Source organism: Suncus etruscus, chromosome 9, assembly GCF_024139225.1.
Source record: "Suncus etruscus isolate mSunEtr1 chromosome 9, mSunEtr1.pri.cur, whole genome shotgun sequence".
In the NCBI taxonomy this organism is placed as follows: domain Eukaryota; kingdom Metazoa; phylum Chordata; class Mammalia; order Eulipotyphla; family Soricidae; genus Suncus; species Suncus etruscus.
Genome location: NC_064856.1, coordinates 70,622,248 through 70,638,979, shown reverse-complemented (window position 1 = coordinate 70,638,979; position 16,732 = coordinate 70,622,248). Strand labels below are relative to the sequence as shown.

Here is a 16,732-nt window from a genome sequence, read left to right as displayed (position 1 = left end):
CACAGCTCTTCAGAAAGGAAGAGGCCAGTTACCCTGCACCCTTAACTCAGCCCCCACCCCCCATCCCGCCCCAAATGCTACTGGCAATATCTTCAAGGAAGAGAAGGGACGTGCAAGAAAGTTTCAAGAGGCCAACAGTCTGCATATTTGGAATTCATTCACCAGAACAAGTGAATTCCAGATCCCTCTCACTTTCTACAGCTCTTGTGGAGTGTTGCCAGGAGATGGGCCCTGGACCCGCGACAGGGCCTGTTACAACTTGCTGCCTAACGCAGGCAAGGCATTTGGATCCCTAGAGACCAAGCATTTAAGGTCTGAGACTGGATATATAATAATAAAAGCCCAAGGTGTTGGGGCTGGAGCAGTGGCACAAGTGGTAAGGCATCTGCAGTTCGATCCCCAGCATCCCAGATGGTCCCCCCAGCCAGGAGCGATTTTTGAGTGCACAGCCAGGAGTAACCCCTGAGTATCACCAGGTTTGGCCCTTAAACCAAAACAAACCAAAAAAAACCAAGGTGCTTACTATGGAGGGGATGAAGAAAGTTCTCATTATTTTGCTTTATATATATATATATATATATTTTTTTTTTTTTTGTTCCCACACCAATGTGCTTAGGACTTACCCTTTGCTCTGTGCTCAGGGATCACTCCTTTTGGGGATCAGAGGACCATATAAGGTGCCAGAAGTAGAATCTAGGTTGGCTATGTACACAGTAAATGTTCTACCTACCATACTACTCTTCAACCCCACCTTAGTTTTAATTGTCTTTTTTTATTTATTTATTTAAAACAACACTTTCTTGCTGTTTGCCCCAACCATGATTTTCCTCTTCATCCCCAATTTAAGATCAAAATCTAGCTCTGAGGTGCACCCACAAGGCAGCTGGGGTTCACTCTCCAGGACAGGAAACGGGAGCATAGCACAACACCCTACAAGACAGATTGGGCTGAGTGCAGCAGAGGAATTGGGAGAGGAAGACAGCCAGCTGCGTGGGGAGCAGGGTGGTGGGGAAGGCCAAGGTGAGGGCTCAGCCACACAGTGGGCGGAAGGTTCTGGACTTGGCAGCAGAAGGCAGGGAGTTGGACAACAGGCACATGCCACAGGGAAAACTGAGATGCAAGTGAGAGCTGAGGCCTCTTTTAGTCCAAAAAGGCAGGGGTGGATGGAGCTTTCCCAGCCAATGGGTGGGAAGGACACATCCCTTCCAGCTCCCCCCAAGGCCTTGGCAGACAGCCCAGCAGAGACCCTCACTGGCATGTCCAGGGGTGCTGAGGAAAACGGGTGTCACAGAGTACACAAGCGGAGGAAGCCTCAGGCCAGCAGCCTCACACAAAACATCCAGCTCGACATGGGTGGGCAGAGGGACCTAGAGGCTGGGGGCGGGGAGAGTCCCCCAGCCTACCAAATCATTACCTGTCTTGTTTCCTGGGTAGAGTACTTCTGCAGAACTTAGGGCTAGCAGCAGGGGAAGAGAGAGGACTAGAGGTCCAGGCAGGTAGAAAACAAGAAAAGGTATATTAGATTGGAAGCAAGGGGAGGTGTTTGTTATACACAATGATCAGAGCATTTTTCTCTTTTCCAGGGTGGAATATGGCTCTCAGCTGTTGCTCTGCTTCTACAGTGTAAGAGGTACAGCTCCGAGAATGCACTAAGCTTCTTGATTTCCTATCACTCTGTCCGGCACCCCTTTAGTCAGAGGGGTATTTGCCAGGATGACCACCAAACTTTCCCAAAGTACCTCCAGACTGCCCCGCCTAGCCATGAGGGGAGGAAAAAGAACCAACAGAATAAAATAGAGGGTTTCCTGGACCAAATACCACTTACAATGAAAACGTTCAGTCTATTCTCCCCTTCCCACCCAGATTTCCATCAGCTCCAAGCACTGAGCAGCAGTGACAAAAGTTAACAGAAAGCAGAGATAGACACTGAATTCTATAGCCAATTGGCTCCCACATAGGGGAAAGACAGCTGTGATTAGAAGGGGAACCTCACAGGCAAAAGTGGATGAATCTGGGGATCCCTTGCCCAACTGTCTGCTTATATTGAGGACTCTAGGCTGCCAAGCACCAACCTTTCTGACAGTGTGGTCTTCACACTGTTGGTTCTGACAAAGGGTGTCAGGGAGTCGTCCTTAGAGGAGGTGAGGAGGCCTGTGGAGGAATTGTGGCTCAGAGCCCCTCCGCTGCTGAGGGAGATGTCAATGGACTCACAGCTGGTATGGAGGCTGCTGACAGACTGGAAGCCCAGGCCGTCCTTGCTAACCACAGAAGAGCTGCTGGCAGTAGTGCCCCACGTGAGGCTGTTGGAGGGGCCCGAGTGGGCTGAACTGGGGCTGGAGGCTAGTGGAGACTGGTTGATATCCACGTTCTTACTGTAGAGAGGGCTGCTGCTCCCACTGCTCAGGACACCGCTGCCTGAGGGGGACTCTAAGTTCCCTTGCTGGGTCAAGGTAGCATGAGGATTGGAGATGACCACTGAGTTTTTCATGTTTTCAGTTGTGGCGATGGGCACTTGCTTGGTAGGCTTTCCACCAAAGAGTCTGTGAAAAGATAAAGGGTTGTGTGGCTTGAACACCCAGGGATGTGAGGGGAGCTGTCGAAGCAATTCATATGTGTGAGGGTGGGGCCTGTATGTGTTGAGTGAGTGAATTATGAATGTAAGCATATGCAAGTATGTGTCCACATGACGGTGCATAAGCATGGGAGTCTGTGTGTGAGTGTATGTATGTCCATGAGTGATTGTGTGTTTGAGTGTGTGTGTGTGTTGAATGGGTTTATGTGAGTTAGTCTATGTACTTGAGTCTGAGTGATTGAGTATATATGAGTGTTTTGAGTTGTATACATGACTGTATGTAGAAGTGAGTGTGTTGACTTGTGTTTTATGTGTAGATGTGCATGCATGTGTGAATAGGCTTATATTCTACATGTGTGTACGGGGAGGGTGCACTCATCCATAATAGTGGGGAGTGTCTCTGGGGAGGGACAGTCAGGTCTACTGAAGTGGCTAATGGGATTCCACTGGACCAGGCGACCATAGAAAGGATGTGGGTGTTAGTGGGTCCCAAGGCTCAAGTTGCAAGTTCAAGGCTAAGCCAAAAGGCAATGGGGAACACTTTCTAAAGCCTATCTACATCAGTCCAAGAGTTTGATTCCCTTTCTCTTGGAAGAGAAAAGAGCTCTGGCCAGGAAAACCTGGAGGGTGCTAATTATCTATGAATCATCTCTGTATATGAATCATCTCTGTATCTGTGACCTTCACACAGAGCAGCTGCTTAGTTTCTGAATGGCTCAACTCCAAGCTGGTCATTTTCTTTGGCACCTTTAACACCACATGTAGAAGCAAGAGGAGACTAGATCTGGGAGTAAGTACCTACACAGTACCTCAAGTGAAAGTCTAAGCTGGGAGCTTTCTTCTAGAGACAGGGAGCTGCACAAAGACAGAAATAAAGCTCTGTGGAGTGCACAAGTCCATAGAAGGGACCTACATGTATGAGATATGTCCCTGATACACAGAAATGTTATTCGATATCATATTCCCCAGCTCATGACCAAAAACGTCCCATCAGAACACAGAGACTGGCAAAAATTAGCACACACACAATTAATGCACATAACTGTATCATTCGCACCCTCATGGAAGAGATTATCTGTGAAAATTTATGCCAACAACTGCCTGGTACAGTAGGCAGGATGCAGTTCCACCAGCTACTCAAGGTGGGGTACATTTACCCCTCTACATACCAAAGCACTTTTAGAAACCTCAGTTATTGGGAAAACAAACAAAGACATAATCAGCATTCATTGTTACACCATTTACTTTAAGAGATTGAACTCTCTTACTGTAGAATTTCTACCATCTATGGAATGCACCAACATTTCCACCTTCTAAGAATGCACCAACATTTTCAGTGCTGGGGACCTCCCTATATCACTGAAGGCAATATGCACTTCCCATGGTCAGAAAACCAAATTCTGACCCACCTACCTCTGACTTTCAGGTTTTGTTCCTGGTTCTGCTATGTGTCACCTCCAAAGCATTTGAATAGAGGGATCACCCTGTGACCTACAACTGCTCTTCTTCATGATATTCACATGAAGAGGAAGAACCGGAAACATCTTTGTAAAATTTGATTTAGTAAAAAAATGTAATTATTAGGATTTGGCTAAAAATTACTCCATGTAGAGCCTAGAAGTATCATACATGCATTTTTAAGAATCTATTGTACCAGTCTAAAGGGCTAGTAAAACACCTTTGTAGTTACTAAAGGAAATCCATAATACTGATGGTGAATATTATAGAGAGAACTTGAGGTGAGAAATAGAAAATTTTTCATTTACAAGGTAATTAACCTGTTAAAACAACAAAGAAAGAGCAGCTCAATAAGACCATCCCTTAAAAAAATAATCATTACTGAAATTCTAATAATCAAGTCTAGACAAAGAACAGCAAGCTGCTTCATTATACCTTTCATGTGGAATGCTTCTTCTGATGTCTTTTCAAACATTCTTATTCATTCCCAAATATGTACATATGCACAAACCTTTTTACACTGTCTAGTTTTCTGTCCATGTGATTTATCCTTATGAAATTTCCCAGGAAGGTAGAAAAGACTTTGCTCTGTGCACTTGCCTTTTGAGAAAAGCTCATTAGATATTATAATAATAAGATAACATGAGCAAAAAAAGCTTATTTTAGTAGTTCTAGGGATTAAACCCAAGAAATGTGCATGCTCTACCATCTAGCCACATCCTAGATTCAGAGCAATAAGTTTTACTGTTGTTTTTTGTGTGTGTGTGTGTGTGTGTGTGTGTGTGTGTGTGTGTGTGTGTGTGTGTGTGTGGTGTTGTGGAATTATGGTGTTGTGGAATTTTTTGTGTAATTGGTACCAGGTCTCTGCAAACCAGGTGCTCTGCCACTGAGCCATATCTTTGTCCCACAAAAGTGGGGTACGTTTTTTTTTGTTTTTTTTTTTGTTTGTTTTTGGGCCACACCCGTTTGATGCTCAGGGGTTACTCCTGGCTAAGTGCTCAGAAATTGCCCCTGGCTTGGGGGGATCATATGGGACGCTGGGTGTTCGAACCGTGGTCCTTCCTTGCAAGGCAGACTCTTTACCTTTAGCGCCACCTCGCCGGCCCCAGAGTACGTTATTTTTGGTTTATGTGCCTACTTGGCTGTGCTCAGGGGTTATTCCTGGTAGTACTTGGGAGAACACTGATTCAAGGGTTTGATCATGAGTTGACTACATGCAAGACAAGTCCCATAGCCTCTACTATCACTGTTGGAACCCTGGATACATTTTTTTTTTTTTTTTGGTTTTTGGGCCACACCCGGCAATGCTCAGGGGTTACTCCTGGCTGTCTGCTCAGAAATAGCTCCTGGCAGGCACGGGAGACCATATGGGACACTGGGATTCGAACCAACCACCTTTGGTCCTGGATCGGCTGCTTGCAAGGCAAACGCCGCTGTGCTACCTCTCCGGGCCCTCTGGATACATTTTTAAAGGTATGGAGGGGACAAAGTATTTTTGTTTAGAATACTAGTATTTTCATGCAAAATTTTCCAACTGGGATAGAGAAATAGTACAGTGGATAAGGTGTTTGTCTTGCATGCAGTTACCTTGGGTTCAATCCCCAGTACCATCACTGGTCCACTGAACACTGCTAGGAATAATCCCTGAACAGAACCAGAAGTAACCCTTGAGCTCTGCCAGATATGGCCCAGAAGAACAAAAAAAATTTTAGTCTAGTGTAGAAATGCTGAAGAATGATGTCTTAAGGTAACAAAACATTCCTTTCTCATTTTTAGAAACATGATCTTGTTTAATAAAGCCCTTTTTATTTACAAAAGAAAGCTAAAATTTTAGAGGCTAATTTGGAATAAAGAAATATAAAAATTATATGGGGAACCCTGAACTATTTGAATAAGTGATCTGTCCATAATGAAGAATCTCAACCAAAGAATTCACAAGATAAGAGAAAAATCTTTTTTTAACTAGCCACTCAATATAGACTAGGGAGGTATTAAGACTTTGAACAATATCTTGGATAAAAGCTAGCTTTTACTGAGTGCTAACTCTGGGCTAGGCTTGAGTACTTAACTCATCTTCAAAAGAATATTCACATAAGTTCTATTGGCCCCATTTACAGATAAGGAAAATGAGACTAACTTATTAATAACAATATCACAGTGGCTGGCTAAGGCGGACCCAGGATTTGAACCTAAAGTGAATGACTCCAAAAACTTTTTTTTTTTAATCTCAAACATGGAAAAAGAATAAGTTGGCTGCAAAATCATAGCAGGAGCTAACACTCAAACCTTTAGCCCTAGGACTAAAATACTGAAAAACAGAGGCTGCCTTAACCAAGAAACAAGGCATTCTGACTCCAGGGGGCCACTGCACGCCTGTCAGCTGTGCCAGCACCAATTACCCACTCACCTTCGGAGAGTTGGAGAGGCCACATCTGGGTACTTGGCCCCTGGCTGCAGAGTAGCCTGAGCTGTGCTTGACACTGGCTGAGCAGCAGGGTTCACCTTGACTGAGTTACAGGAAGCCACACTCTCGCTGTCCGATGGGATGCCTTTCTCTTTATCGGTCTGGTTGACCAAACCTGGCAGGGAACTGCCGAGGGCTGTTTTGGAAGGTTCTCTCAGCTTGGGCACCGGCAGGCCCGCTGACTTGCTGCTGATATTGGAATCGATGCTGCTGGTACTAGACCTGTTCCCAGCTCCATTCCGACTGGTTGACTTGCTAGGCCTCGGAAGACTCCGATATTGCAGATTTGTCCGGGAGCTAAGAGATAGATAACCATCGTCCTGATTCTGCATCCCGTCCATGCTCGTCTTCCGACCCGCCGACCGACCCACAAGTGCAGATGATTTTGGGATCTTGCCCAAGGTGGCCGACCTACTGGTGACCGTGGCCCCGCTGGCAGTGATCATGGCCAGACCGGCCACTGAGCCACTCTGCTTCTTGAACCCAAAGCTGTTGGCATTAGCAGTAGGTGTCCTGGAATTGCTGGAGAGGGGCTTTTTGGATTCGTCACCACTGCTGCGGCCTGCGTCAGATGGGGAACGCTTCACTTGGGAGGATTTGGGAGACAGCCTTCCTTTCTCAGACACCTTGGCATCATCTGTTTTTCCTTAGAGAGAAATTAGCCTCGTTAGCTTGCAGATCAAGAGGCCAGCTCAGGGGCTGGAGAGATGGACCGTAGAGAGATTAAAACATTTGTCTTACACACAGTTGACCTTGGTTCAATCCCCAGTCCCATATATGAAATGAACCCCCAGGAGCCGGAGAGATAGCATGGAGGTAGGGCATTTGCCTTGCATGCTGAAAGATGGTAGTTTGAATCCCGGCATCCCATATGGTCCCTTGAGCCTGCCAGGAGCAATTTCTGAGCATAGGGCCAGGAGTAACCCCTGGGTGTTGCCAGGTGTGACCCAAAAACCAAAAGGAAAAAAAAATGCGCCCCCGATGCACTGCCAGGCATGATTGTAGGGCACAGAGCTAAGTCTAGGAGCACTGCCAGTGTGGCCCCAGAACCAAAACTCAAAAATAAATGTGTCAACAGGAAGGGCTAAACTCATGCTTTGCAGGTGGCAGTCCAAAGAGTTTGACTCCCAGCATTTCATGGGTCCCTGAATATTGCTAAAAGTGACCCACTGACTCAGGAATAGACTACGTACCCCAAGTGTGGCTCAAAAAACAAACAAAAAAGAAACATAAAAAAGGAGATAGCTTATCCTGCTACTTTAAATTTTCCAAAGAACTGCTTCCCTTCCCTTTTCCTTTGGGAAAACAGTACCCCAGCGAGGCAGAGAAAAGAGCTTTTTAGAAAGAAACTCTCATCTTCTACTGTCATCAGCCTTTGGCATACATGATGGATTTCACTCATTTGCAAAGCAGTCTAAATTTACCCAGAATAAAGCAAGCCAGCCATTCACCGACAAGTCTGGCAGAGTGCATGCCTTGTCCTGACCCTTCCCCTCTGTCCATTAAAATTCCACCTCTAATTTTTTTCAGGGGATACCCACATCTCCCCATAAATACTCCTCATTTATATATTTCCCTAAATCATGAGCAGATCAACTCCACCTCCAACAGACCCTAAATATCCTGTACTGGCTTATTAACTGCAAAGATAAAACCAACTCAGTTGGCCCCACATGCTTACCTAGAAATAGAGGAGGGTGAGAAGCTTTGTCAACCCAAAGAAGGTACATCTATAAATATATAGGGACCTAAAACTGCACAGCCCTTGCAGAGAGTGGTTGCGGTTTCTTTTTCCAAATAGACAGGACTGGGTAAAGGCACATCTGCCTGGGACTCACCAGTTCCTGGGGTCTTCAGTGTGCCTGTCGTGGTGGTAGGCTTCGTCCGTGGCATGGTGATGCCCACCTGAGCAGTCATGCCTCGCCGCCATGAGCCCGTCTGTGAGATGACGGGGTTCTTCTTGCCTGATGTGCTTTTGTCCGACTCGTCAGACATGTCCGAGGGATTCCGCCGCCACTTGGATCCTGGCTCCATCTTTATGCTGCAATCTGACCCGCCGTCTGACTTCTTAACATCGTCACCAGGCCACAGGGCAGTCCTTTCCACCTGCGAGTGCTTCTCAGCATCAGTCTGCGGACAAGACTTAGCCTGAGTCATCTACATGCCAGGCTAGGAAGCCCCTCACCCCTGGGAATAAGGCCAATGCACGCGGCATGAGGGAGGGAAAAATGACAGTCAACTCATTTTGAAATGTTTGGGTCTTTGTGCTCTGATTATACCATGCTAGCCTGGTTCAAGTGTTTGAGGAAAGGAAAAGCTTAGATAGGAACCTTAGAACGGAAGAAGAGTAAAAGGGGATGGGAAAGGGAGAGGCCTAAAAGCCACATGGAATGAAACAGAGCAAAGAAAGAAATGCTGAGATGCAGCCACAGAGTTCCCCAAACTCTGCACAGCGAATAGCTCCTCTATTTCTTGATCTCTAGGCTGTTCCAGCCTCTAAGTCTGCTTCCCTTTGTTCTGCTGACTTCCTAGCATTGCACTGGCTGTGATCAGCTGGGATCTAGCTAGCATAGCGCCACTGTCTCACACACATGCTCACGGGAGGGTGCCTGCTAGTTCCATCTGAATCCAGGAGAGGCAGGCTGAGAGGTAGCAAGGACTCCTGAAAAGACACTTCTCCCCCATATTCCCATATCCATTTTCTTGCCCACACCACGTGAAGAGACATATAAACAGAGGAGCTAGGTGAGAGCAGGTAAAGCGGGTGCCTGCTCCATTTATATGCCACAGCTCTTCTCCTCTAGTGGGATTTTTGTACCCCCAAGGGATATAATTAGCTAGCTTTCTTCGAAAGAGCCTTGACTGAGGAACCCAGGAAGGGAAAGTGTGATGTTAATGATTTGCTGCATTTCAAAGGCCCAACATGAGGACCAAGCAATAGCACAGCAGGCAAGGCATTTTTCCTTCTATGTAGCTGACCCTGAGTTCTATCCTGGGCATACCATATGGTTCCCCAACCCTGACAGAATTAGTTATTGGGTGCAGAGCCAGAAATAAGCCCTGAGCAATTCCGGATAGCCCCCAACACCCCCCCCCAAAAAAAAAAAAGAAAGAAAGGGAAACTAAGGTCTCATGCTAACCAGCAAGTAATGGTGGCCTTGGAGGGGAGGTGGGAATCAGTCCCAGGAGGTGCTAGTAGTACTGAGAAGCTGAAAATTAAGTCCAGGGCTCGGAGAGATAGCACAGCAGCGTTTGCCTTGCAAGCAGCCGATTCAGGACCAAAGGTGGTTGGTTTGAATCCCAGTGTCCCATATGGTCCCTCGTGCCTGCCAGGAGCTATTTCTGAGCAGTCAGGAGTAACCCCTGAGCAATGCCGGGTGTGGCCCAAAAACCAAAAAAAAAAAAAAGAAAAGAAAAGAAAATTAAGTCCAGGACATGTTTGGAGGTGACATAGAGACCCAGTCCCATGCTGCTGTACTCTATGACCCAAAATGGGCAGCACTGACATGGTAAAAAGAGGAAAGAAATGCCTTCAGGAATCTGGTCCCTTGCTTGCTGTTCCATAGCCCAACAATGCTGTGCTCATGCAATACAGGCTGAAGGGATCAAAAGCAGTAAAAGTCACACAGCAGAGTCCAATCGCCTATCACTCTATGGCTACAGTCTTGCTATAACTCCTCACAGCCTTGTCCTGAAGAATTACACCACTTGTCCCTCATAGCCTAGGGGGGCCTTCTTCCTTAGTTTGGTCGCCCTTCTAACACCCAAGTTCCTCCAAGGTACTCTGCTCCCAGAGATGTGAGAATAAAACAAATAGCCACAATATTAGAAAAGTCATTGTATGGGTGTGATGAGACACAGAGAGGGGCCTTCTGGCCTCTGTGCCCAGGGCAGGAGCTTTATCAAGGCTTGCTGAGTCTATGAGCACACTAATGGTACATTTTCCAAGCAACAGTAGGCTTGAACTCACAATCACAGGGAGCCAAGCATTCTAGTTAAGAGGATGATCTTCATTTCCGTATCAGAGGAATGCCAAGGAATGTTATCCAACCTGGATTCCCTTCCTCCAAATACTTCAAGACTGTTCCTTGAGGGGCCAGAGAGATAGCATGGAGGTAAGGCATTTGCCTTGCATGTAGAAGGTCATTGGTTCAAATCCTGGCATCCCCTGAGCCTGCCAGGGGCGATTTCTGAGCGTGGAGCTAGGAGTAACCCCTGAGAGCTGCCACGTGTGACCCAAAAACCAAAAACCAAAAAACCAAAAAAAAAAAAAAAAAAAGACTGTTCCTTGAAACAGGAGTTACTCAAGGCCAAGCTTCAAGGATGGTCTGGAGATGCATGGATGAAAATGGTTCTCACCTATTAAGCAGTGGAGAAGGCCACAATTTCTGCTCCAATGAAAGAGGCAGAAATGCAAACAGATAAGTGATTGTGAATTATAGAGACTGCTAAAGAGATGAAGACAATGGTCTGAGAGAGAAATTGATTGTGGTAATGGGGGATAGGCAGGTGAGGTCTTTTGGAAGAACTGACCCTACTAAATGAGAACTTTCTTTTTTTGGTATTTTTTGGGGGCCATAGTTGATGATGCTCAGGGGTTATTCCTGTCTATGTGCTCAGAAATCGCTCCTGACTAGGGGGACCATATGGGACGCTGGGGATCAAACCAGGTCCGTCCTAGATCTGTCTCATTCAAGGCAAACATCCTACTGCTGTATTGCTCTGGTTTCTAAATGAGAACTTTCTAAGAGTTTAGAGCAGATGCTGTTAGGCAAAGAGCAAAGGCATGTAGAAAGGCCCTGAGGTCCAAAGGAGCTTGGCTGTGGAGGTGTTCATTCATCAAATGCGTACTAGGTATCAAGTCTGTACAGACAAGCTTTAGAGGCACTAGAAATACATCAGTGAATAAGCATATAAATCAGAGTTCTTCAAATTATGATGGGTTACATCTTGGTAAACCTAAGTTGAATATGTAATCAAGCTGCTTTCAACTGTACCTGTATCACTTTTGCGGCATTATGAAGTTAAAAATTATTCCTGTGCCATCAGAAGTCAGGGACTGTCTACAAATTGTTCTTTTTTTTGTTGTTGTTGTTTATTTTTTTTGGTTTTTGGTTTTTGGCCCACACCCGGCGATGCTCAGGGGTTACTCCTAGCTGTCTGCTCAGAAATAGCTCCTGACAGGCACGGTGGACCATATGGGACACCGGGATTTGAACCAACCACCTTTGGTCCTGGATCGGCTGCTTGCAAGGCAAACGCCGCTGTGCTATCTCTCCGGGCCCCCAAATTGTACATTTTAAAGCTCACATATACCCACATTCTATACTTTCTAATACAAGCAAAGAGGTATTAACACATGCCCCACTCTGGGTTATTACATCAATTATTTTTTTAATATCTCCATTTATGAACTTGACCTTAATGTGCTGGGGACTGAACTCCAGGTTTAACACGTAAGATGTATACATTCTACTCTGGGATCACTGGTGGAAGGAGGTCGACACTGGTGGTGGGAATGGCCCTGATTCACTGTATATCTAAAATTCAACTATAAAGGACTTTGTAGATCACAATAGCTTAAAAAAAAAGATGTATGCATTCAATCACAGATCTACCTCCCATCCTCTCCTAATCAAATTTTATTGGTGCTAACAATAGTAGAAGCAATGACTAAATTTTATAGGGTGCTTGCTACGAGCTAGGCACTAAAGTACTTACATGAATCACTTTAATTTAATCCTCATCATAAGGTGGCATAAGGATAAATGGTGGAGGTAAGCATTAATAAGCATTAATCTAAATCACGTGACCTCAACAACAACAAATGAGGAAGCTACAGTTCACGGTCTCAATCTTATATGGGGCTTGATGTGAAAAAAGAAAATTGCCCAAGTTCACAGGGTGATTGGAGAGCCCCTAGGCTAGCCACTGTGCCCTGTGCCTTCCTGTGCTGTGACTCTGGGATAGGAGGTATTTCTGCATGCCCAGCAGCACCAATAGAGTTCCATCCAGCAGAATCTTCTTCCACCCTGGGAAGCTGTTGTGTCCCTGTCTCCAGCATTGGGGTAGCTGTGTGTAGCTTGGCCTCTGCATGGGACTCGAAGAATTCCAGTCACTTCTCAAACAGAAGAGAGCTCTATCCTGGCCCTGGACTGGGGACTAAGTCCTTAAATCCCTCTGGAGTAAATAATTGTGCAGTTTCCATTCCCCAGGCCCCTTACTACTGGGTCCACACCTAACCCTAGACTTTCTGGGCTCTAAAGTCACATCTCCTTGGTCAACCTTTCCTATGTGATGTGTCAAATCTTGGGATGACAAAACTGGGGCTCACGATCTAAAAAGCCCCAACTTGTCTTGAGCTGGCAAGAAAAGGGCCCTATGGGTAACTCTCTGGGCATGTTACAGAGATGGTCTTTCCCTCTTTGCTCAAGAATTCCTTGCCTGTTATTCCCATCACAAAGGACTCCAACTTCTGGATTTTCCTCTCACTCTACCAGAGGTGATCTTATCCTGTCTCATCTGAGAGGAACAGCTGCATATAATAGTGAGAGTTAATGAGTAGAGCCCAGGGGAGAGGAGAGCAGAGAATGAGGAGGGAACAGCTGGTGTGATGTGGGGGTCAGCAGGAGAGCAAGGGCTTTGATGGGATCAAGTATGCAGTACTGGCCCTCCTTTGCCAGCAAAGGCATGATGCTGAAGAAAGGGGCTTCACTCTCTGAGATGGTGGCCTGGTATAAACAGGAGTGCAGGGCCAGAGAGATGGTACAGGGGAAAGGTACTGTTCCGTACACAGCTGGCCCCAGTTCCATCTGGGCACCCCATAAGAACTCCCAGAGCATGGTCAGAAAAAAATCCTAAGCAGAGAGCCAAGAGCAAAACTTTGAGTACCACCAGGTTTGACTCCCAAACCCAAAAGCAAAATGTGAACATTCCCAGCAAATGGAGCTCTTGAGTTATAAACTCCCTTACCTCTGAAACACCCCACCCTCCCCCAGTACTTTGTTGCTCAACCCCTGCTTAACGCCATCCTGGCCTGCAGACCAACACCAAAAACATATATTTCTGTACTGCCAGAGGATCCCAATGGTCAGGCTCCTACAAGGTCACACTGGATAAGAATCTTGACACAGAACGAAGAATTTTAGTTCTCTGAGAGTAAAAATACCTTCCTAGGGCACAGTCAAGTCACCCCGCCTCAGTCCCAATTGTGATTCTTGGTCAATTTGTTTTTGGGGTTCCACTGACATTGGGTCAGGAAACTATGCAATGGTATGGGATGGAACCCCTGTATTTTAATATCCCCTGAGTTTGCTATTAAAAAATGAGAGAAAGCTTAACATATCCTCCTTTTCTGCCTGGAATGGAACATTCCATAAAACGTAAGAGTCTGCAGACCCAGAAGGGAACAGTGAAGGGATAGGTAGAAGCGGAGGCAAGTGATGTGTGTCTGTGGCAGTTCTCTGTCACTGACATGCTGTGCTAAAAATAGAGCCACAAAGTATAAGATGAATCGCCCTGGAAACTCAGAATAGACTATATTACAGACAGTCATCTTTGGGTTACGATATGAGAAGCAGAGAGACAGAAAAGTTACTCTAAGGGTTGAAGAGATAATAAAGAAGATAAGGCACTTGTCTTTGCACGCAGTCAATCTAGGATTCAGAACTTATTTAGGGCTCTGAGCTCAGGAATCACACCTGGGAGTGCTTGAGGGACCATATGAAATGCCAAGGATCGAACACTGGATGTGGTCCAAAATTCAAAAAAAAAGTAACTGAGCAACAACCAAGAGTGAAGTACCACAGGAGCCTGTCCAAATAGAGGACTTTCATTTCCCCTCACAAAGCCCTTCAGGACAGGACTGAAAAATGGGATCCAATGGATGAGGTAGAGACTGGGTACTGTCTCATCCTCAGAAGCAGCCAAGTGAACAGAGCTCAATCTGTAACCAACCAACCACCTTAAGTACACACCCTGTTTTAACTTCCAGAGCACACACCCTGCTCTCCCTAATCCCCTTACCCTGTCTTCCCTAAACACAGATGCACACACCCTTTTTAATTCCCTCTCACATCCTACCAATTGGCTGACACAAAGTCTAAACCTTACTTTCCCTTAATATAAATATCCCTTTCCCACCTACAATAAACCAAGTTATTCTCCCAAAGTGGCTGATGGATACTTTGTGAGAATTCTACTGGCCCAATGACTTCTACATCTAGTGACTCTGACCTCACCAGCAACTCTTAACTCACCATCTTGGGAATCTTAACTTTTAACTCTACATCCTGGGATCTGATCTTATCAGCCTCATTTACTTCAACCCTGACTCCCAACCCATGCTTTCTCTCAGGCTTCCAGGTCTCTCAAAAATGTATGTCAGGGGTACTAAGAACCAAGAAGAAAATGTCTCTTTACACCTAAGAAAAGAACAGAAATAGTGCTTGAAAACTTCCACGTATCCCCCAATATAAAACAAAAAGAACTCATTTGTACCAAGAAGATGGCACAATGGACTGGAAGACATATCTGGCACGCCATGGCTCTTGGTTTAATCCATAGCCCCCAAGTATAGAGCTAGTATAGATCCCAACTAACATTGTGGTAGGCACCTCAATACCCCTAATTATATTTTCACAAGTGGCAGATGCTTATTCTATATTAGTTCATAAAAGAGATTTGTTCAGGGCCCGGAGAGATAGCACAGCGGTGTTTGCCTTGCAAGCAGCCGATCCAGGACCAAAGGTGGTTGGTTCGAATCCCGGTGTCCCATATGGTCCCCTGAGCCTGCCAGGAGCTATTTCTGAGCAGACAGCCAGGAGTAACCCCTGAGCACCGCCGGGTGTGACCCAAAAAACCAAAAAAAAAAAAAAAAAAAAAAAGAGATTTGTTCAATCCCAGCTTTATAAGCATGGAATATTCAGAGATTCTTTTAAAGGTTTTTTCTGAGATTCAATAATTCTTAGGACCAAACCTGCACCAATTAGCAGGACACAAGAGAAGTCTACTGATTTACTAATCTTTCCTTTTCTCTGTACCCCCTTCCTTAAGAAATAGTGGGTGTTAGGGGCTGGAGCAATAGCACAATGGTAGGGCATTTGCCTTGAATGTGGCTGACCTGGGACAGACCCAGGTTCTATCCCCAGGATCCCATATGGTCCCCAAGCCAAGAGTAACCCCTGAGTGCTGCCAGGTGTGGCCTCAAAACCAAAAAAAAAAAAAAAAAAAAAGAGAGAGAGAGAAAAGAAAAAGAAAACAGTGGGTGCTGGAATAATGGTCAATGAAGGTGTTTAAGACACAGGTTGCTAAGCATTCCAAATATAGGACTTATCACAATTTGGATAATAATCAGTATAGTGTGATTTCCCGTTTATTTTCTCCTCCTATAAACAATTTTTTGGAATTTGAGGGCCATATTCTGCAGTGCCTGGGGAGTTTGGGGATCCCTCCTAGAGATGCTATGGTCTGACAGTCCATAACTGTTCAGTGCTCAGGTTTGGAATATGGTGGCACAGTAAACAATCAGCAACAAAATGTGAAATAATAAATCAGAAAAATTAAAACAATACACTCTAATAAAGGCTAATAAAATGGAACAATTGGGTCAATCTACTAAGGAAAATAGATCTACTACTCTTCTACTACTCTTAAAACATTTACTTTGGGGGGCCCGGAGAGATAGCACAGCGGTGTTTGCCTTGCAAGCAGCCGATCCAGGACCAAAGGTGGTTGGTTCGAATCCCGGTGTCCCATATGGTCCCCCGTGCCTGCCAGGAGCTATTTCTGAGCAGACAGCCAGGAGTGATCCCTGAGCACCGCCCGGTGTGACCCAAAAACCCCAAAAAAAAAAAATTTACTTTGGGGCCAGAGCAATAATACAGCAATAGGGCATTTGCCATGTCTGCGGCCAACACTGGACAAACCCTGGTTTGATTCCCGGCATCCCATATGGTTCCCTAAGTCAGCAAGGAGTGATTTCTGAGCACAGAGCCAGAAGTAACCCCAGAGTGCTGCCGGGTGTGACCAAAAACCAAAACCAACCAAACAAAAAAAACCCACAAACCACTTACTATGAGGGGTCAAAGTGATAGCACAGTGAGTAAGGTGTTTGCCTTGCATGTGGCTAACTTGGGATCAATCCCTAGTATCCCATATAGTCCAGAGCCTGACAGGAGTAGCCCAAATCCTTGAGCACTGCTGGGTATGGTCCCAAAACAAAATAAAAACAAACAAAA

The 16,732-nt window shown here is 45.6% G+C and overlaps 1 protein-coding gene across 1 annotated transcript in view; it reads right to left on the bottom strand.

Moving 5' to 3' along the window:
• NAV2 (neuron navigator 2) overlaps nucleotides 1–16,732 on the bottom strand; it is a 201,904-nt gene that overhangs the window by 65,673 nt on the left and 119,499 nt on the right. The window contains exons 7-9 of the mRNA XM_049780979.1: nucleotides 8,333–8,624; nucleotides 6,438–7,140; nucleotides 2,073–2,540 (exon numbers count right to left, since the gene is read on the bottom strand). Of these exons, the coding sequence (XP_049636936.1) occupies nucleotides 2,073–2,540; nucleotides 6,438–7,140; nucleotides 8,333–8,624 (1,463 nt within the window). The remainder of the gene's footprint in view (nucleotides 1–2,072; nucleotides 2,541–6,437; nucleotides 7,141–8,332; nucleotides 8,625–16,732) is intronic.